General features: G+C 56.9%; 2 protein-coding genes across 6 annotated transcripts in view; one reads left to right on the top strand and one right to left on the bottom strand.

The window, feature by feature from the left end:
- Nucleotides 1–3,341, top strand: part of ARHGAP44 (Rho GTPase activating protein 44) — a 118,762-nt gene extending 115,421 nt beyond the window's left edge. For 2 of the 4 annotated variants that reach the window (XR_009595336.1, XM_027974858.3), the window contains one exon: nt 1,909–2,022. Coding sequence is in view for 2 of the 4 variants with exons in the window: in XM_027974856.2 (XP_027830657.1) it covers nt 1,909–2,048 (140 nt within the window). In the remaining 2 variants the exon portion in view is untranslated. Of the gene's footprint in view, nt 1–1,908 lie in introns of all 4 variants that reach the window. The other 2 variants (XM_027974856.2, XM_027974857.2) reach the window with 1 other exon arrangement.
- Nucleotides 3,310–19,616, bottom strand: ELAC2 (elaC ribonuclease Z 2). 2 transcript variants are annotated; one of them, XM_027974861.3, is made up of 24 exons: nt 19,318–19,616; nt 18,814–18,864; nt 18,623–18,693; nt 17,525–17,589; nt 16,195–16,252; nt 15,364–15,432; nt 14,957–15,061; nt 13,729–13,787; nt 11,296–11,354; nt 11,141–11,213; nt 10,577–10,689; nt 10,345–10,440; nt 9,588–9,726; nt 9,302–9,387; nt 8,300–8,412; nt 7,057–7,153; nt 6,380–6,518; nt 6,068–6,106; nt 5,854–5,963; nt 5,476–5,575; nt 5,272–5,392; nt 5,105–5,183; nt 4,513–4,657; nt 3,310–4,210 (listed from the first exon to the last, which is right to left on the bottom strand). In XM_027974861.3, exons 1-24 carry the CDS (start codon nt 19,548–19,550, stop codon nt 3,992–3,994), a joined length of 2,439 nt encoding a protein of 812 aa, XP_027830662.2. In that variant the 5' UTR covers nt 19,551–19,616; the 3' UTR covers nt 3,310–3,991. The 2 variants fall into 2 exon arrangements, with proteins under 2 accessions (XP_027830662.2, XP_042111618.1); XM_042255684.2 differs by having other exon boundaries at nt 9,585–9,726.
- Between the last annotated feature and the right edge of the window lie 226 nt (nt 19,617–19,842).

A 19,842-nucleotide genomic window follows, 5' to 3' on the forward strand; every position in this document is an offset into this window, starting at 1 on the left:
AAGCGGTCCCGGCCTTACCTCTCCTGCCCGCAGCCAGGCCGCACCCCGCGCTCTGCATGCACCCCGACCCGCACGGCAGCCTCTCGTGGCCTGGGGGCTCAGCGGCCGCCTCCTGGCTTTTCTCAGGAGGAGAAAGAGGCTGCGCTCAGCTTCTCCCTCACTGTCCCCCTCCAGGGTCGCCCAGCCCCAGCTGCTTCACACGTGGGCTTAGAAGGAAGGGGTGACAGCCCCCTCCCTCATCCCAGGTCTGTGTCACTGGATGACCCGCTGGCTGACGACGTGTGCCCAGTGTTGGGGGAGGCACAAGCACGCGGGGTTTAGGGAGGGGCCCCTGGGGAGAGGACCCGCCGGTCCTCCAGGATGGTCAGCAGTTTCTAAAGAACCCCTAGTGTCCGTTCTAGAATTCACCCCGAGCTCACGTTGTCCCAGGTATGCAGCTAGCCAGGGCCTTTCTGTCAATTCAATGAAATACGCTGGGAGCCCTCCTAGCAGTTTCTGCCAGGCCTCCTGCTCCTGTAAAGGGTAGAAGTTCATAAGGAAAGCAGAGGCAGGAAGCAGGTGTCGGCAGCCAGAATGGCGCAAGGGGTCCCCTCTGCCCCCCAGGAGAGCTGCACATTCTGGACAGGAGTGGCTTTGCGGTGTCTGCCGCCCACACGGGCCCCGACAGGCCTCCTAGGGCCTCTGTCCCAAGGATGGGCCTCTCCTTTCTCAGCCGTCTGCAGGGGCTTCTCTCCCACTGCGTCCCATCTGCCTGAGTTACCTTCCTGCTCAGTGTGGCTTAAGGAGCGGCCAAGGTGGCCGCCGGGCAGCTCTCCTGAGGCTGCGCGTCCTTCACCTGCTTCGCCTGCAGGCACCTTCCCACCTGTGTCACCCCAGTGACTGCCAGGCCCAGGCGGGGTCAGAAGGCGCCCAAGGTCGCACTCCTCCTGGGGACAGAGGCGGGGCTTTGAGTCCAAGCTGCAGGGTGTGCCACACCTTACAGGCCAGGCTGTAGGAGGAGCAGCGCGGCCGAGCTGTGGACCCCCACCCCCGTCCCCGTCTCTGCTGGGTCAGGCAGGGGGCTGTTCTGGGCAGTGGGGGGGTCAGGAGAGAGGAGGACCTTCGTCCCAGAGCTTCCATGTTTGTGTGTCTTTGAAGACGGTGTCTATGCGTCTGTCTGTCCACTTGCCATAGTCTTCCTTGGATGGAATGTTTGACAAAAACGGGAAGCCCCACCCCCGTCTGCTCCCCCGTGGTGTGGGTCCTCAGTCCCCACCTGGGGACGGTGAGGCTGAGCGGAGGCCAGAGCTCAGCAGGCCCAGAGGGAGCGACAGGTCCCTTTAGCCCTGCTGCCCGGGAGCCAGGGCGCTGCCCCCGCCCCAACCCACCGGGCCCCCAGCCCCTAGCTGCCTGCTGAGGTCTGGACAGACTGCGTGTGTTGCCTTGGGGACCAGCCCTCTTCCTGGGCTTTTTCCAGGAAGTGACCTTTCAGTACCGAGCAGAGGCGTAACTGGAGGCAAGCGGGACGGGAATGGGGGTGGCGATGCCCACAGGGAGGAGCTTGCCTCCCTTACTCCCGGGGTCCTCAGGGAGACCCTCGTCCCACCTCTGCCAGCCCCTTAGGCATACATGTGTGGTCTTGAGTTGGGCCACTGTGTCAGGACCCCCTGTCCATCAGCCCTGACATCCCCAATCTGGTGTCACCTGGCTCAGCCAGGGGGAGTCCCCTGTATGCAGAGTCTGGTTCCAGGCGGTAAGGGATCCAGTGGGCCTGAACCACAGGTAGGAATGTGGATGTCCAGGCCCATGGGTGGAGCAGGCCCCTCGAGACCAGCTTCAAGGGACCCCCGCACCAGCTGGCCCTTCCGTGACACCCCAGGCCCCCAGGCTCTCAGCCTGCCCCCCCCCCTTGCCCCTGCCGCCTTGCAGATCTGGTCCACTTCGACGTGCCCTCCATCCACGTGGAGCTGGGGTCAGCGCTGCGCCTCGGGCCCCTGGAGCACGTGCGGCGACACTCGGTGGCTGAGAAGAGAGACTCGGAGGAGGAGTCGGAGAGCACGGCCCTGTGAGCAGCACCGCGCACGCGCGTGCACACGGCCCTGCGAGCAGCACTGCGCACGCGCGTGCATACGGCCCATGCCGTCGCAGCAGCGGCCACCAGGTGGGACCCCTGCGGATGGCCACGTGGCAGGTTTCTGTGGTGCAGATTTTTTTCGTCCCCTCCGGATGGTGACTCTGGCCTTTTGTTTGATCTTTGCCTTTTGACTTTGTGCCTATTTTGATCCACTTTCGGCCTCCACGCCAGGTGACTGCCCTCCCCACCCGAGGGCTGGTGTCGGAAACATCCTCAGCAGGGTGGGTGTGCACGGCTCGGTGGTGGTCAGCCTGGGCTGCCTGTCACCTGTGCTGACAGCCGTGAGTCCTGCGAGGTCTGTCTGATGGTGCAGAGCGGGGAGGGAATGGGACAGGGCGAGGGGCCCGGGGGCCCTTGCTCTCGGGAGCCTGGAAGCCTGGGGCCCTGGCCGGCCTTCCTCTTCACAGCAAGGAGCTGGCGGGGCGGACCTTCTTCCGTGGGCTTTGATGTAAATGGCTGAAGACGAAATTCAACAGTTTACTGCAGGCTGTGGAATGACGCTCCCGTTACTGTCTGAAGGTTTTCTGAGTTTTAAAAACGATGTTGAGTGTGTCTGGGGGACCCAAACATAACTCCCCAGGCAATCCCCAAAACTTGAGATGTGTCTCAGTAATTGCAGCCCTCCAGGGTCCCCCAGCTAAGAAAGGGGGTCATTTTCTGGAGGTCAGAAGTGAATAGCAATAATCCTGTCACCCAAAGCCCAGAAGGGAAGGGGGCATTGCCCGTGGAGGCCCCAGGCCCGCACCCCCAGCTGAGCGGTGTGCAGAGCTTGGCTCACCCTTCCACAGAGCCCCCAGCTGGCCCCGGGGAGGAGATCCCGGGGGTTCTGGTCACACCTGGGATGGAGGGAGAGCGAAGTGGATTCCGGTCATGCATGCAGAGTCCAACCTTACAGTTTTATCCTTTTAAAATAGAATACCTAAACTGGATATAATATTTGTATATATAAAATCTATATTTGTTTAATTTGAGCCATTCAATCTAAACCCATGTACAGGTGTACAATGAGAGATTTAAATGCTTCGTTATTTTTCCCAACAAAGTGTAAAGTAATCCTCCTCCAGTAGTGGGACTTGCTGATTTCTGATGTTCCCGGCTTTGCTCGAATCCTGGCAGGGCAGCTCAGTACCCAATTTGTAATGGAGCCCGGGGGATGACAATTACCTTTCAATACGTGTACAAATAGTTGTCAAAAGTAATGTTATTAAAATAGATTTATTATCCCTGAGCGTGGCCTATCTTCCTGTCTTAAAAACAAGCTTGCGGGGACACAGGAGGCAAGGCCAGGGACTCCAAGGTCACGGTGAGTCCAGTCCTTGCTGTCTCAGCACCTGCGTCTCTTTAAAGCTCCTCTCCCTCCTCCCCGGTGGTAAGAACGCGCGAATACTAGCGGCGTCTGTGAAGAGCCACTCCCTTTTCAGACACTGACCTCAGTGCTGTCCAGCCCTAGGGGAGGCCCGGCCGCCGGCCCCACGTGGTGCCGCTTCACACTCCGGTGAGCCTGTTTATGCGGCAGGAACGGCAGCCCATCTCTGCGTTCCTGGAGCCACTGCACGCCCACCCATCGCGGTCCACAGCTGACAGTCCACACGACTCGACTTTGGCTAAGACACCGGGCTGCAGAGGGGTGCTGGCTCCCCGGGGACGGACTCCGAAGGCCGTTGCCAGGATCAAGCTGTTTCCGGGCACCCGCAGTGCAGAGCTGTACCCCAAGACCCTGCTTGGCCACAGCACGGGGACACAGCACTCGGTGCAGACGCCACCTTCACAATGTCCCGTCCTTGGAGATGCCGTTCCTGAGGTTGCGTCCCCAGCCCAGCGCTCGTGCAGGAGACCGCTGGAAGCCGTGGCCTCCCTCCACACTCCCCGGCCCCACGTCTACTGGGCCCTGGCCTTCTTGCTCTGCGGGCTCGGGGGCTGCTCCGCGGGGGCGCGTTTCTGCGGTGGCTCCACATCCTCCCCGGCGAGCAGGGCCGCCCGCACCTGCCGCAGCTCCCGGCGCTCCCGGCGCCCTTCCATCTCCTCCAGGTCCCCGGCAAACAGGGCCTTCAGCGGCGCCGTCAGCCTGGGCACTGTCGGGAGGTCCCCCAGGCTGACCTACAAGGCAAGACGAGGCCGTCATTGCTCACAGGCACCGGCCACCCTCGCAGGCAGACTCGGCTGGAAGACTGGCCCGGCTATAGGGAGAGGAAGCCAGGCTCTAGAGGCCCAGCTTTACTGCTCAGAGAATGCCGTCCCTGGGCGGAGAGTGGCTCACGTGTCATAGCTGGGCCTCCACGGGGCTTTCAGGGGCCTGTGCCCCAAGGCTCTGTGCCGGCTGTGGTGGGCAGCAGGCCGAGCCCAGCCATCCACACAGACGGAGGCACCTCTCCCCGCCCCTGCCCAAGGGGTCCCCTCACCTTCATGTGGTCGAAGGCGATGCCCACTTTCTCGTTGAAGTCGGGGCTGAAGAGCGGGATCTTCGCATAGCGCTGGCTGAAGTGGGTCAGCATAATGAAGGCCGCGCTCATCCGCATGCCCACACCAATGGCCTGGGAGGTGGTGCTGCACACACGGGTCAACGGGAGGCTGGAGGAGCAGGCCGCGCAGACCCCGGCCCAGATAGGCACCCGGGGGCCACAGGCTTCCTGCCGCTGACGCAAAGCCATCCCAGGGCCCATCCTGCCGCCTCCCCCAGTGCAACCCAGGCTCTGCGTTGTGCGACTGCCCACCAGTGAGGGCCTCGGGGACAGAGGCCTCCCACTTGGGGTGACACGCTCCTCCCTCAGATGGCCCCATGACCCTGCCCCAGCCATGCTTCCCTGGCTTCAGCGTATTTCCAGTTCCTTCCCGAGCCACACCTCCTCCAGAGCCTTGCCTTAGAGGTGCCACAGAAATAGAAGTGGAGGCTGGAGAGACAGCCGCTTGGGGTCAGAAGCCCCTGTGGCCCTTGGTGGGAAGCAGGCCAGCCCAGCATCACACGGGGAGCCACGGGGACCGGGCGCTCTGTACCTGTGTGTCTTCTCCACGGCTTCCTCTTCCAGACCGTCTTCCAAGGTGGCCTCGTGGATCAGGAGGGTGGCATCCTTCCCTGAAGCAGCAGCACAGGTGCCGAGAATAAGCCCTCTGCCTGGGGGCCACAGGGGTCTGGGGGCCGCACAGAACACGCCCCTACTCACCCATCTGGACCAGAGCTTCGCAGGGCATGGTGTCCCCCGAGTAGACCACCTTCCAGCCGGACATGTGGACCAGCGCACAGCCGAAGGCATGCTTGCAGTGCCGGACCAGGCAGGTCTGGAACTGGAGGAGGGGTGGTGGGCTCACGGCCAGCCACACGCTTCCGTGGTCCCCACCTGCCCGCCCGCGCCCAGGCCTCCCCCTACCTCCTCCAGGCCACAGGTTTCCAGCAGCAAATTTATCAATCTCTCCACCTCAGGGCTAGAGACCTCAGCTCCCTTCTGAAGGCATTTGGCAGGAATAACACTGTGAAAAGATAAAACATTTAAGAAAAAGAACATTTAATTTGATGTTTAAGCCGCTGACTAGAGAGCCCCACTATTACAAAGAACAATTCAGTGCTGTCACTGAGAAAGCAGGGTGCTAGGCCTGGAAACCGTTTCATGGAGAAGTGCTGGCAGAGATCTAGACTTGCAGATGTAAGTGGAGGAGGCCAGGAGAAACTGAAAGCAAAGGGCCGTTATGAGTGGGAGCCACCCGAGGGTTTCCGCCCTACCCGGCTCTGCCACCCAGCCTGAGCCCACCTGACATGGTGCAGCAGCGGCTGGCACTGGTTATGGTACTGCTGGAGCCAGGTCCGGAGCTGGGTGGGGGCGACCACGAGCAGAGGGTGGCAGGGTCTGCCCAGCGATGCCTGCAGCGGAGAGAGAGATGTTTCAGTGGAAACGGTGTGGAGTGGGAGGAGGCGTGTGTGTCATCCCAGGAAACACAAGGAGCAGTACAGTCCAGTGGACTCACCAGAGCACGCTCTCTCTGTAGCAGGATGTTCAACAAGCCCTGGGAGAAGGAGGGGACACAATCAGCCTCGCGCAGACCCGACCTCCCTCCCGAGGCAGGACCCTGGGACCCCAGCTTGCAGTCCTTGGTCGCCGTCAGCCACCCCTCTCCGATGCCTACCACCCGGCTGCCGCCCACCTCTGGCTACAGGTGGCTCCAAGCAGCTGCCTGGCCAGAGGAGACCCTGAGGCCTCAAGACACAAAGGCCACTGAGTTTTCCTAAGATACCGCGCTGGGTGGGAGGCACGGGGCCCGAGGAGGGAGCCCACTCACCGTGTGGTGGTCAGCATGCAGGTGGGACACAAACACGGCGGCCAGGGAGCCCAGGACCCGGTCCACACCGTCCCCGTAGTGGCGGCACAGCTGCCCAAAGGTGCCTTCCCCGCAGTCCAGCAGCAGGCACGTGTCGGGGCTGTAGGGGACCGAAGGGGGATCACTCAGGGAGGACAGGGCGATACCTCAGCCCCACCCGGGGGGCTGCCCTCAAAGTGAATGCAGCCTCACATCTGTCCTCCTTGTACCAGAGGACATCCCGACGCCCCGGGACATACACAAGTGTCCCCGGAGTCGCACAGATGCTGGGCACCCAAGAGAGGGTCTGTGTGGGAAGCGGAGCCTGGGGGCAGGTGCACCACGATGCTGGTGGGGGCCGTTAGTGACTAGTTCACAGTGGGAGCTGCAAGCCCGGTGAGACTGCGTCTCAGCCAGGTGACCAGGTGATGGCTCACAGCACATCACCTGCTTCATCCAGAGACGCACTGGGTGTCCAACTGCATGGATCCCTCGTGTCCAAGTCAGCTACCTGGACCACCTACCACCTTACTGCCCCACCTCTCCCCGGGCGCTCCAGCCAAGACTGGCCTCCAGGGATTAAAGGCTGCACCTTCTGAGTCACCTGGGAGTGGGGCAGGGTCCCCCTGCCAGCAACGCCTCCCTTCAAGGGTTCATACCTGATGTTGACAAGCGTGGAGCTCACGTTACGGATTTTCATTGGGATCGCGGACCCTGTTCCCAAGAAGACCACTTCTGGGTACTGGCTGCTCGTCTCTATGGAAAAACACGTCGTGAGCCAGCCCTGAGGTTAAGTCCAGATCCCCAGGAGGGGGTGATGTTCAGATCAGAAGGGGCGGAAAGCAGAGCAATTCCACAGGCCCAAGTCTCTTGGTGGTAAAAAGCTGTTCAGTCCATGGAACTCTCCAGGCCAGAATACAGGAGTGGGTAGCCTTTACCTTCTCCAGGGGAGAATAATTGAACCCAACCCAATAATTGAACCCAGGCCCAGGTCTCCCGCATTGCAGGTGGATTCTTTACCAGCTGAGTCACAAGGGAAGCCCAAGAATACTGGAGTGAGTAGCCTATCCCTTCTCCACTGGGTCTTCCCGACCCAGGAATCAACCAGGGTCTCCAGCATTGCAGGCAGATTCTTTATCAACTGAGCTTTCAGGGAAGCCCCCAAGTCTCTAGTAGATGATATAACAGGGGGCCCCTTTCCGTGCTGAGAATCAGCTCAGACCTTTGGGCTGAGCCCACCTGGCACAGGTCCCACCCTGCTGGGAGGGGCTCGGGGCGGGGGGGGGGTCTGCCCTCTGGGAGGAAGCGGCACAGCCTCCTGGATCCTGAAGCCTGGGGCCCCGCAAGGCCTCGCCCAGCCAGACAGGCCCCGTGTGCACGCCCACGAGCAACGATACAAACGGAGCTTTAACGTGCGAACCCGAAGCCTACTCCCGGCCTACCCCTGGCCAGGGAGGCCCAGTCCTGAGACTCCAGCCTGGTGCTGACTGGCTTGGACCTGACCCCACCTTCTGGTCCAGCCTCCTTTCTCCACTTGAGGTGTGAGCTGAGAACACCACCACTGGGAAAACCAACTACTGCAGAGAGGCCCCAGAGTTCCCCAAACTGTCTTCCCATTGGGGCAGGGGAAGCCCGACACGGTGAGTGATGGGGCCAGAGTGGGACACAAACACGGCGGTTCTGCCCAGAACCTCACCCGAGGTCCCAGACCCTCATGCTCGGCTTGCGTGGGCCTCATCCCCTAACCTCCGACCTGCCTGGTCTGGGTGGGGGCAGGCACTGGTAGTAAGCAGACCAGAAGGCCCTGGGGTTAGACAGCGTCAGGCTGACCCCGCAGTCGGTGCTGCACGAATGCCCTCTGGAGGGCAAGCCCGGGAGGTGCTGGTCCCTGGTCTGCCTCACCCTCTGGGCCGTCCTGGGCCGTCTTCCTATACTCTTGCACGCTCTCCTGGAAGTTGGGGAGCTCCAGGGCCTCAGTGATGAACTCCTCGGGGTCGCACGTCAGGACGGCATCCCTGCAAGAAGGTGGTGGAATCAGAGGACAGAAGGGTGCCGTGGCCGTGAGAGAGAGCTGACATCAGCATTGACCCTGGGGACTGCCTGCAAGTGCTTCCACCTCTCAGTCACGGCGTGGCAGACCCTCCCCAGCCCAGCGGGTCTCACACCTCCAGTCCTCAGAACCTCGCATCTCACAGTGGGCCGGGCTGGCCCTGGCAGCACTGATACATGGGTAGGGGCCTCCCTGACCTCTACTCACTAGACCCTAGTCGTGCCAGGCATCCCCCTGGGGGAGGGGGAGGAGGGCTCTTAAAGGGCCCCAACTATTCAACACAACAGTGGCCAAGGTCCAGCCACCTTCCCAAACGTGGTCCACTTGGACCACACTGGTGTGCACAGGACACTTCAAATTTTTAAACACTGAAGACAGAGGGCAGTAAGCACCTCTCATGTGACTGGCTGCAGGGTAAGCTGGGTTCACCAGGTGCTTCAGGCAGGGCCGGCCTCTGACCCAGTACCCCTCCCCCACCCCCCGCTTAAGACTCTTCCAAGGAAACCCTGTTTCACCCAAAGATATTTATGGAAGGCACTTGTTTCGTTAACGCAGCAGGAGGACTGCAGTGCCTCCAGTGAGCAAGCACCCCCGCCTGGAAACCTGGCGACGACCTTGTTCTGAAGATTCTATCATGACCTGGGAAAAGCCCTATAGTGCATTAGGCCCTAAACCCACAGTACAAACACACATCTCAACACTCCACCACACACCGGGTCAGAAATCAGACTGGTAACAGGCAGTCTTTCAGGGCGACCGGATGGCGAGCGACTGACTTTCCTGCTCGGAGGCAGAGGCCACGTGGCTGCAGACCTGAGACACTGACCTCCTCCCGACCCCAAGACCACACTGACCTTTGCCACTCCCGCCGGGGCCGGAGCTGGTACTTAAGGAGACACTGGCCTCGGACCGTGGGCACACCCTGGGCAGCACTGCCTTCCTGCAAGAGACGGAGCTGTGACCCATGTGGGTGGGGTACAACAGGGACAAAGGAGGGCCACTACTCGAGGGCGGGGGCTGGCGAGTGGAGGTTGGGGGCTACCCGAGGGCGGGAGCCGGCTTGAGGGTGGGGGCTGGCGAGTGGAGGTGGGGGGCTACCTGAGGGTGGGGTCCGGTGACTGGAGGTCAGGGGGCTGCTACCTGAGGGCGGGGGCCGGCGAGCGGGGGGAAGATGCCGGGGTGGATGAGCCCGAGCTGGGTCTGGATCTTGTGGCTGCGCAGGTTGTGGACCGACTCACAGTTCTCATTCAGAACCAGGTGTTCAGTGTTGGGCCCGAACCTAAGACGGTGGACACATGGTCGTCATGGTGTCTTTCTGGGGGCACTCCAGCCCACAGGGTGGTCATGTACTGGGACCACTCAAGAGGGCGAGTGACCTGTCCAGAGGTCACCCCAAGTGGCCAGACACAGCCCAGCTCCTCCTCAGAGCCCAGTTCAAGGCCTTTGGGAAACCAGGAATAGTTCCAGGGCTGGGGACTCGGGAACACGGGGATGAGGGGAGGAAAGGAAGATGGTGATGGACGCCAACACTCAGACCCCGAGGGGCAGAGGACCAGGGGCGCCAGCAAGAGAGGAGTCACCACGTGCCCCAGTCCAACCCCAGCCAAGTCCCTCCACCCCAGCCCTCAGGCGGGCGGTGGGGAAGAGCAGGAAGGTGCCCGACGTGGATAAAGCTTCTAAAGCAAGGCTGCTACTCTATCCTCCACGTGTTAGGAAACACACACGTGATCATCAACACAGGCAGGGTTTGTTCTGAGGTGAGGGTGTGGAGGGTGCAGGCAGGAAGCCAGCCCCAGGCAAGCAGACGTGTGCTCGCAGCGCCCCCTCGTGGGGACTGTCTTCACAGCATGGAGGCCCCCAACCTCCAGGAAGGGCAGGAACCCGGGGCCCCTCCTACCTCTCCATCCACTGCTGGTATCTGCTGTCCAGGAGCACATGCTCTGGGGCCATGTGGACCACCAGGGCCACGGGGGCGTCGGCCTTCTCTTGGTAACTGGGAGGAAGCAAGCGGAGGCTCTGCTGGGTCCAGTGAGGCACAGAGTGCAGACCTCGGACTGGGCAGTGGGAGCCCGGCCTGGCTCTCCCAAGCAATGTCGGTTCTCACCTCCCGCCAGGAGGGCCCGCCTCACCTCCTGAAGGCGGTATTCTCACACAGCGGCTGGATGAACCCTTCGTCTGGACATTCTACCACGATGAAGGTGATCCCAGGGTCCGGAGGGGTGCAGATCTCTTCAGGCAGAATCTGTGAAGTCCCCGGGGTCACTGTGTGCTCCCAGGGCAGGCCCTCGAGTTCCCAGTGACAGCACAGCCCCCTCGGGGAGCGCCCACACCTCCACCCTCTCTCCACTGACACCAGCCGGGGCTGGCCGGCCAGCGCAGTTCACACTCTGCTCTCGGTGCAGTCTCGTCCTTACATCCCCCCACCTTGGTGAGGATGTCACTCCTTGGGGTCACGCCTGAAGTCCACCCTGAAGGGGTCTTCCCTGAACCCAGGGACAGGGACAGCCCCTGTCCTATCAGGAAGACCCCCAGAAATGCCACCACTCGGCCAGCACTGATGTGCAGGGCAAGCCTAGACAAGCTCAGCTCAGTGATGAAACCCAAGCTGCTCACTCCCCTGCAAGTGGGGCCCAAACCAGACAGCGACTGTCTAGCGTCTGGGCCCAGCTTGTGGCTGTCAGGACTGCACCCACCTCTCTCCCTTCGTAGGTGACACTCTTCCCGTCCTTGACGGCAGCAATGATGGGGGCGATGGCAGCTGTTCCGCTGAAATGACAGGCGAGGCCTCAGTGAGGGTGGGGCCCCGGGGGTGCCCTGTGAAGCCCGCCCCCAGATGCCCGCCACTCACACTGGGAGACCCAGCTCCTTCGCTTTGAGCACCAAGAAGTTTCCCTTCTTCACGTGGAGCTGTGAGGAAGAGGACAGCATGTGAGGCCAGGGTCTGACGGAGAAGCACGGTTTCCACCATCAGTTTTGCAGTCGGTTTAGCACTGGAAACTGAATGCTTTAAAACCGATCTGCTTACTTCCCCAACCTTGTTAACTCCTTGTCCATCTAATAACATGCCGTCTATTCCCATCCCAAGTAAGAAGCATCCTCCAAGCACCTGGAGGAGAGACGTTCGTTTTGTTACCCTGCGCTGGTCAAGAGATAGCCAACGGAGCGTCACCAGAACAGAGTCCAACAGAAACAGTCACGGCTCCACCGTGTGGCACGCACTCCAGGGACAGGGAAACTGGGGGTGGTTTTTCTTGTTGACTTTTCACACATGTGGCAAAACTGTGCTGCTGCTTTCATACCACAGAGAAGTTACAATAAAAAATTCCCAGTATTCTCTTATCATGTTAGAACGGAAAAAAAATCCTATCGCAAAACCTCATGATCATCATTCTGTACTTAAAAACTTGCACACCTTGAGGGGGCCCTACTCAACAACTAGAAGGGCCTCTGCTCCCAACTAGAGGAGCCCCCGCTTGCAACCAGAGAAGCTCCTGCTCACAACTAGAGAAAGCCCATGTCAGCAGTGAAGACCCAGCACCGCTAGAAATAAACAAACATAGTAATGATTACAAAAGAAAATCTCTTACCAAAGTGGGTATAGAGAGAACATATCTCCAGATAATAAAAGCTACTAATTGAGCCCAGAAGTAAATCCACACACCTACAGTCAACTGATCGTCAACAAAGGTGGCAAGAATATATTAACACAATGGGGGGAAAGACTTTCTTCAGCAAGTGGTGCTGGGAAAGTTGGACAGGTCCATTTAAGTCAGTGAAGCTAGAACACTCCCTCACACCATACACAGAAATAAACTCAAAGTGGCTTAAAGACCGAAATATAAGACATGACACCATAAAACTTCTACAAAAGAACACAGGCCAAACGTTCTGACATAAATCATACCAATGTGTTCTTAGGTCAGCCTCCCAAAGTAACAGAAGTAAAAATAAACAAATGGGACCTAATCAAACTCACAGCTTTAGCAAAGCAAAGGAAACCATAAACAAAATGAAAAGCCAACCTGCACAGTGGTAGAAATATTTGCAAATGATGCAACTAAAAGGGTGTAATTTCCAAAGCATACAAATAGCTCATAAACTCAACAACAACCAGAAAAGCAACCTAACGGAACAATGGACGGAAGACCGAAATAGACATTTCTCCAAACAAGATATATATGGATAGCCAATAGCTATCCATATATATGCATATATATGCACATGAAAAGATGCTCAACATTGCTAATCATTAGGGAAATGCAAATCAAAACTCCAATGAAGTGCCACCTCACACCAATCAGAATGGTCATCATTTAAAAGTCTACAAAACAATAAATGCTGGAGGGGATGTGGAGAGAAGGGAACCCTCCTACACTGTTGGTGAAAATGTAAGTTGGTGCAGCCACTGTGCAAAACAGTATTAAGGTTCCTCAGAAAAGTAAAAACAGAATTACCATACAATCCAGCAATCCCACTCCTGGCTATGTATCAGGAGAAAACCATAATTTAAAACCATAATTTAAACCGTAATTTAAAAAGATATATGCACCCTAATATGCATTGCAATACTGGTTACAACAGCCAGGACATAAAGGCAACCCAAACATCCGTTGATGGAGGAGTGGATAAAAAAGAGGTGGTATATAGATGTATATATGTGTATACATGACAGAATATTACTCAACCATATGAAAATTAAATGCCATTTGCGACAACATAGATGGACCTACAGATCATCGTATTAAGTGAAGTCAGAAAAAGACAAATTCCATATGCTATCACTTATACGTCCAATCTAAAACAGGATGCAAATGAGCCCATCTGAGAAAAAGACTGGTCACCAAGCGGGAAGTCCGGGGTCGGGGAGGGGAGGGGAGGAGTGGGAGCTTGGGATTCGCAAATGCAAACTATCACATATAGAATGGATATAAGGTCCTACCGTATAGCACAAGAAAACGTCCTGTGATAAACCATAATGGAAAAAAGTATTTTTAAAAAGAGTATACATACACACGTGTATAACTGAATCACTTTGCTGTACAGCAGTAGTTAACACTGTAAATCAACCCAATTTCCACTGACTTCAGAAACTTAACCTTTCGCTATTTCTGAAGTTCAAGAGCGAGGCTCACAGCCAACTAGGAAACATGTTTCCGAAGACTGACTCTGGCTGGAAGACAATCTGGACACGTACACGAGCACGGGCGGTTTACTGGGAACCAGGTGTTTTCTCTGATCACAGAGAAAGCTGCTACCCTCAGGTCACCAGACATGCGCTCACCTTACAGACGAAAGCAACCACCAAGGAGGTGTCCCTGCCACGCGCTTTCCGGCCGACACCTGAGAAGAGACAGTCCGACCGTGACCGGGCGAATGGCAAGGCTTCCAGGCATCACAGGTCAGTGATCAAATGACACTTAACCTGGCGTCACACAAATTTAAAAGGAAGGAACTTTGGGTACACACACACTTGTTTTTCCCTCAAGCAGAACTTTTTTTTCTAACTCATGTTGAGATTTGAGAAAACAAAAATGCAAAAACTCAAACCAGAAAAGAGCAAGTGAAGGGTTTTTAAATGTTTTATGTTTTACCTAGAAGTGGAGATGAGAGAGAAAAATAAGCTGTAATGTGCTTTATCAATAACTCTGTGAGAAATAACGTAAAAGTTGAAAGGCCCGCAAAAATGTCAGTCCTCACTCATGCCATCCACGGAGGACAGTTCACAGGGCTGGGGCCCCTCGGTCCTCAGAGCAGAGGCGGGAACTTATCAAGCTTGCCCACCCCTGGACCACAGTGTCCTCAAGCAGCCCAATTCCTCTGGTAGGTCTCATCCTGGAATTTTGATCCCGTTTCCCAGTGGGCTGTCATTCGGAAGAGGAGGCACAAAGCCACTCTCTGACTGCTTTGTCAGCTTGGGTGTTAGGTCCTGCATTCACAAAAATTAACTGGCATTACTGCTGCCTCAATGAGACACAGACAGTTCATCGAGCCTCCTCCATCTGCTGACACCAACAACATCAGAGCAGTGTTCCTGTGTGTGTGGTTTTGCAAACTCGACAGGTGCACACGCAAATACTAATTTGCTACATGTGAAATGGGACTTCAAAAAAATCCAAAGACTCGGCAACGAATTGTAAAGACTTAATTAAATGATCTGTACTGTATAATGAAATAAACAACATAATTTTGTACCAGAAAATGGGAAACACAAAAGCCTCTGTATGAATCATTTGCCAGGCCCTGTTTTCCTCTGGGTAAACTGGACCCGAAGCTTGGGCCCCTACCCCCTGGCTGCAAACTGGCCCTTAAGGCTCTGTGTGGCCACCTTTACGACAGCCTTCTCAGCTGCCTGCAGGTGTCCTAACGGAACAAGGAGAAAGCGTCTGTTCTGCACAGAGAACTTCCTTAGGACAAAAACTTGCATGCAGAGCAGAAGGAAGCAAGGACTAAAACAGACCCCACGTCCACCCCAGCCCCTCGGCAGCGCACTGCTGACCGAGCGCCATTACCGTCTGGGTGCTGCTCCCCGTCAGCTGGTTCTGCATGTGGAGGCGGCTGTGGACTCAGCCGCTCTGGACTCTGTGCGGGCGGCTGCTGACCACTCGTCTGCTCGCCTGGTCGGTAGGGGAAATGAGCAGATGACACAGCCCTCGGGCGAGCTCACAGCCAGGTGCCCACTACACTGGCCTGTCCTCCACTGGCCACCAGCGGTTTCTCCCATCCCCCCGCCTTCCTCACCTAGGACCCACCTCCTCCCGCCCCAAGAAAATGTGGCTTTCTAAATGTTCGCCTGTGCAGCTCAGCTTGTAGGGTCTTAGTTCCCTGACCAGGGATCAAACCTGGGCCCCGGCGGTGAAAGTGCGGAGCCCTAACCGATGGACCGCCAGGGGTCCCCACCATGTGGCTTGGTACTCACAGTGGATGGGGATCTGGAACACCGTCATGGTCTCGTCCTTGTATTCTGGCGCTGAGTGGGGCCGCACGGCTGTCAGGAAAAGACCACGGGATAGTGACCGGGGCAGCAAACACGGGCATGGGAATCACCTTCCCAGAGCAATGGAAGTGCTTTAGAATTTTGCAGAAATCTGCATTAAACCAAGAATTTCTAAGAAATGAAAATATTTAGGGAAGCAGCAAAAATACATCTTCAGCCATTAACGTTTAGCACAGCCACGTGAAAAGACATACGAGGTTCACTGGTGATGAACCACCAAAAGAAAATGAAGCCGATGGTTAAGTGTAAGAGACACGGGTTGACACTCAGCACTGCCAGGCCAGGGAACCTATGCTCTCAACTCTGAGAGCCAAACAAAGTTCTGAAATAAAACACCAGCATTCTTCTACAGAGGAACCAACCGGAGATGCCCCTGACCCGGCTGGTACCTCGGTCAGGCCTCTTCCCATCAACCGGCCATGTGCTCCCAGAAAAACTGCCCCCAGGCCCTCTCTCTGTGAGGGATCCAAGGCCACTCAATGGTGACACCCACCTACAGGGCCAGGTAGGAGCCTCAGGGCCCCAAGGAGACCCCATCCCGCACACACCCCATACCTGGCAGCTTTTGACTCACTCCTGCCTTCCCGCCGTTGTTTAAGGGGATGAGGTCGGGGCAGAGAAAGTGCAATCAGCAACAGGTTCAAAATTCATCTCACATGGATGAAGCACTTGATTTTTAAGGTATACTTTGGTCAGCTTTTATGGATTCTGATTTGAGAGAAGGGGCCATATGAGTAGTTATCAAGGACTTACCCAGATCTATTCCTTTCAGTGGACCAGAAAATATTTTGATAGCTTCCAGATACTTCTCCTAAGAAAGAAAAACAAGGAGGACGAAACACATGTCCAAGCGCCAATACATGAGAGGCGCTGGAGGCAGCAACGTACAATACACTTCAGAGAGCACCTTCAACTTTCTTACTGAGTGTCCACCACAGGTCAGATGCCTGGGGGTCAGCACTGAGAAGATGGGGTACCTGCGCTCACGGAACTCAGAAACCAGGGGAAGAGACAGAAATCATACAAATGACAGCGAGCAGCTGTGGGGCTGAGCGTCCTGCACGTCTGAAACAACATAGGAGACTGGAGTCCAACCAGTCTGCAGGGTTACTGGCGGGGGGGGGGGGGGGGGGGGCAGGCATCCCAAGCCAAGGCCCTGGGGCTGAGCCTGGACGTTTGGGAGGACACAGGAGGGGGACAATGATCTTGGCCTGAGACAGGTGGGGGCTTTGTGAAGAGCTCAGAGCTGGCCCCGCAGCCTCACTGTGTGGCCAGGCATAGATGCAGGGCAGGTGAGGGCCGGGGCCAGTGGGACCTGGGGGCCACGTGATGGTATCTGGACTATGTTTACAGAGGCCTGTGAAGGGTTTTAGGATGAGGTGACCCGCCTTCCGTTCCACTTGAGAGGGACCCCTGTGGCCGCGGTGCTGAACAGTCACGGGGGTGGAGGAATGGACATGGGAAGTGACGGCAGACCATGGTGGGACAGAGCTAATGAGGAGGACAGAGGGACGGCTGCGAGGCATTATTCTGCAGACGGATGTCACAGGCAGGGCTGGTGTCTGGCTGCCTTTTCCCTTAGGACCTGGGAAGTGAAGTGAACCCTTACACCAATAATGTGTTTATAACCCCTCGACAGTGCTGTAAGCTGGCTTGGAAGGTACAACAGAGATGTATGAAATTTAATAAATAAAAGTTGTTCATGTTGAGGTTTCACAGAAAACAACAAAATTCTGTAAAGCAATTATCCTTCAATTAAAAAATAAATTTTAAACAAAAAAGAATAAAAGCTGACATCTATCTTGTGTCCATATAGTGTGAAACAAAGTAACCAAGTGCTCTGTGTTACCTGTTTAATTCGTAACCCCTGCAACCCTTTCACAGATACAGACACTGAGGCTCCAGGAGGGAATGTGACCTGACCCCAGTCAGAGAGTCAATAAAGCTTGGACTCAGGTTATCTTTAGCTTGAAACGCAAAGTGTTTCCACTGCTATGAGATTTCTCTGGAGGGCAGAGGGCTGATGTGCAAAACTGGAAATTCCTGTGGAAGTTAAAATGGAAGGCTCAACTTTGAGACTCACCAGTTGTGGAGGTCCAGAAAGCACACACTTTGGAACTCCGGTTTCCTTTAAAGTGAGGATCATTCCTTTAAAAAAATAAAAAAAAGAACGAATAAACTCAGATCACGCATAGCCCTGACTCGCAGTCACCGCCAGGAGGCGCACTCCTTACTTAACTGGCTGCGTTTTCTACTTGTTCTCATTCCAGAGTTACCAGGGAACACATGCAGGACAGACTTGGTGCTGGCTAGAGGTTCAAGGGACGCTTACTCAGGACTTGATACTAGAATGAGGCACCTCGGGGGCAAAAATCCACCGACTCAAAGGATGGCACCAATTCTGCACCCTGGGCGCCTCATCTGAGTCTCAGTCCTGGGGGATGAGAGGAGTCCAGCCTCTACTCCTTCCTACCTGCTCCACAATGTTACAGAATGTGGCACCAAAACAATCTCGATCTTTCTAATTGATGGGCAGAAACAAGGGGCTAATCGGGATACCGGGCTTTCCTGGTGGCTCAGTGGTAAAGAATCCGCCTGCCAATGCTGGAGACTTGGGTTTGATCTCTGTGTGCGGACGATCCCTTGGGGAAGGAAATGGCAACCCACTCCAGTATTCTTGCCTGGAAAACTCCACAGACAGAGGAGCCTGGCGGGCTATAATAGCCTATGGGGTCACAAAAGAGTCGGACACTTCTTAGCCACTAAACAACAAATCTGGATACTGGGTCTCTGTGTACCTGATCGTCCCAGTGGCAGACATAATGAGTTGGCCAAAGAGTCTGTTATGCAAAGACCCAAACCATCTTCTTGGCCACTTAGTATTTACTGTGACCACACACTCCAGTCGGTCCCGCACCTCCAGTCCAGCAACTCAATAAATGAGGTGGGTGGTTAACACCTAAAGGCAGCCTCCACATTAACACCTACTCTTCTGAGCCACACTTTTTGATGCTTCCTGCTGTAGCTGATGGGGCAGGCATAAAAAGAATTCCAGCTTCCCTGGACTACAGGCGATGGGCAAAAAAAAAAAAGGGGGGGGGGGGGGGGGGGGGGCGGAGAAGGCAGCTCAAAATCCCAGAGACCTCCCTCCAGCCTCTGACCTGGACAAGAATGGACTCACCGCACAACCCGCCAACATTAGACCAGTGCATTCGGGTCAGGAATATGTTGTCCAAACGGGACACCTTCAGCCTAAGAAAGAGAAAGCGCTGGAGCAGGACACAACACACTGGCCGGGGGCCCTCTCTTCTGCTGACCCCCGTGTCAAAGCCGCACAGTCATCCCCGCCCCGCAGGAAGAGGGCTGACTCACTTGTGCTCCTGCATGAGTCGCTGGATGCCTTCCCCACAGTTGAAGAGATACCTAGAAGACGAATATCGTACCAGAGAGTCAGAGTCTGCAAAGCTTCTGCCACCGATCGGATGCTTTGCTGTACACCATAGAGGGGAAAGGAAAAAACCCCTGAAAACCCATGTGGTGCTACCGGCCGAGTGTCTGCTGTTAGGACGCTAGGTTTTGAACCCTCCTCGGCAGACGCGAGGAGGGGGCTGGGGTGGGCCGGTGCTGGGGTCCTCTTCCATCACCTCCTCCGCACACCTGTCCACTTCAAACATGGACTAAGAGGCCCCAGCCATGGGGCGCACGCGAGAGGGCTCTGCCTAAGGGGTCAGGGGCGCCTCCCGAAGCCGCACGGACCGGGAAGTACGGGGTGCGGGCTCTCGCATCCACACTGACAACCGGGTGACCAAGCCTAGGGAGGCGGGGCTCGGCCAGGGGACACCCACCCCCCACCGGGCCCCGGCGCGGCGCACGGACCGGTTGAATTCCGAGAAGACGTAGAGGGCGGCGCCCGCATCCCGGCCACCGGCTGCCACCACCTGCAGGTACACGGTGTTCGGGCCCCCGGGCCCCCATGACGGGCCGCGCTTCTCCCGCGTGCGCAGGTGCCGCAGCGGGTCCTTGGGCGGCCGCGGGCGGCGCGCCGGCCCCTGCGACATGGTGCGCCCGGCCGCGCACCGCAGCCCGAGCAGCGAGCGGAGCGCCCACATGCACAGCCTCCTCTTCCCGGACCCGAGCGCAGCCGGCGGCCTCGGTCCGCATGCCCCGTGAGCACCGCCCCTCCACCCGCGTGGCGCCCCAGCCAGTCAGCGCGCCGCCAGCCGAGCTGCCCGCCTACGCGAGGCCGCACGTCCAATAGGGAGGGACCTCTTCGCACAGCCCTTGTCAATTGGCGGTGGTCATAGAGAGGAAGAATGCTAGAGCGCCCTGAACGGCCCAGTCCCTGGTTTCTTTCTGGCCTCCCCTGGCTGTTCTTTCCGGAAATCTTCCCTCGTCTGCTCG

Source organism: Ovis aries, chromosome 11 (assembly GCF_016772045.2).
Source record: "Ovis aries strain OAR_USU_Benz2616 breed Rambouillet chromosome 11, ARS-UI_Ramb_v3.0, whole genome shotgun sequence".
Taxonomy (NCBI): domain Eukaryota; kingdom Metazoa; phylum Chordata; class Mammalia; order Artiodactyla; family Bovidae; genus Ovis; species Ovis aries.

Bases quoted from the DNA above. Each gene is read 5' to 3' on its own strand.
- ELAC2 (XM_042255684.2), bottom strand. From the start codon at position 19,550: ATGTGGGCGCTCCGCTCGCTGCTCGGGCTGCGGTGCGCGGCCGGGCGC. The intron at 9,727-10,344 runs GTAGGAGGGGCC...CCACCGTCTTAG, and splicing joins TACCAGCAGTGGATGGAGAG to GTTCGGGCCCAACACTGAAC. The intron at 7,154-8,299 runs GTGAGGCAGACC...GTTTTTCCATAG, and splicing joins GGCCCAGGACGGCCCAGAGG to AGACGAGCAGCCAGTACCCA.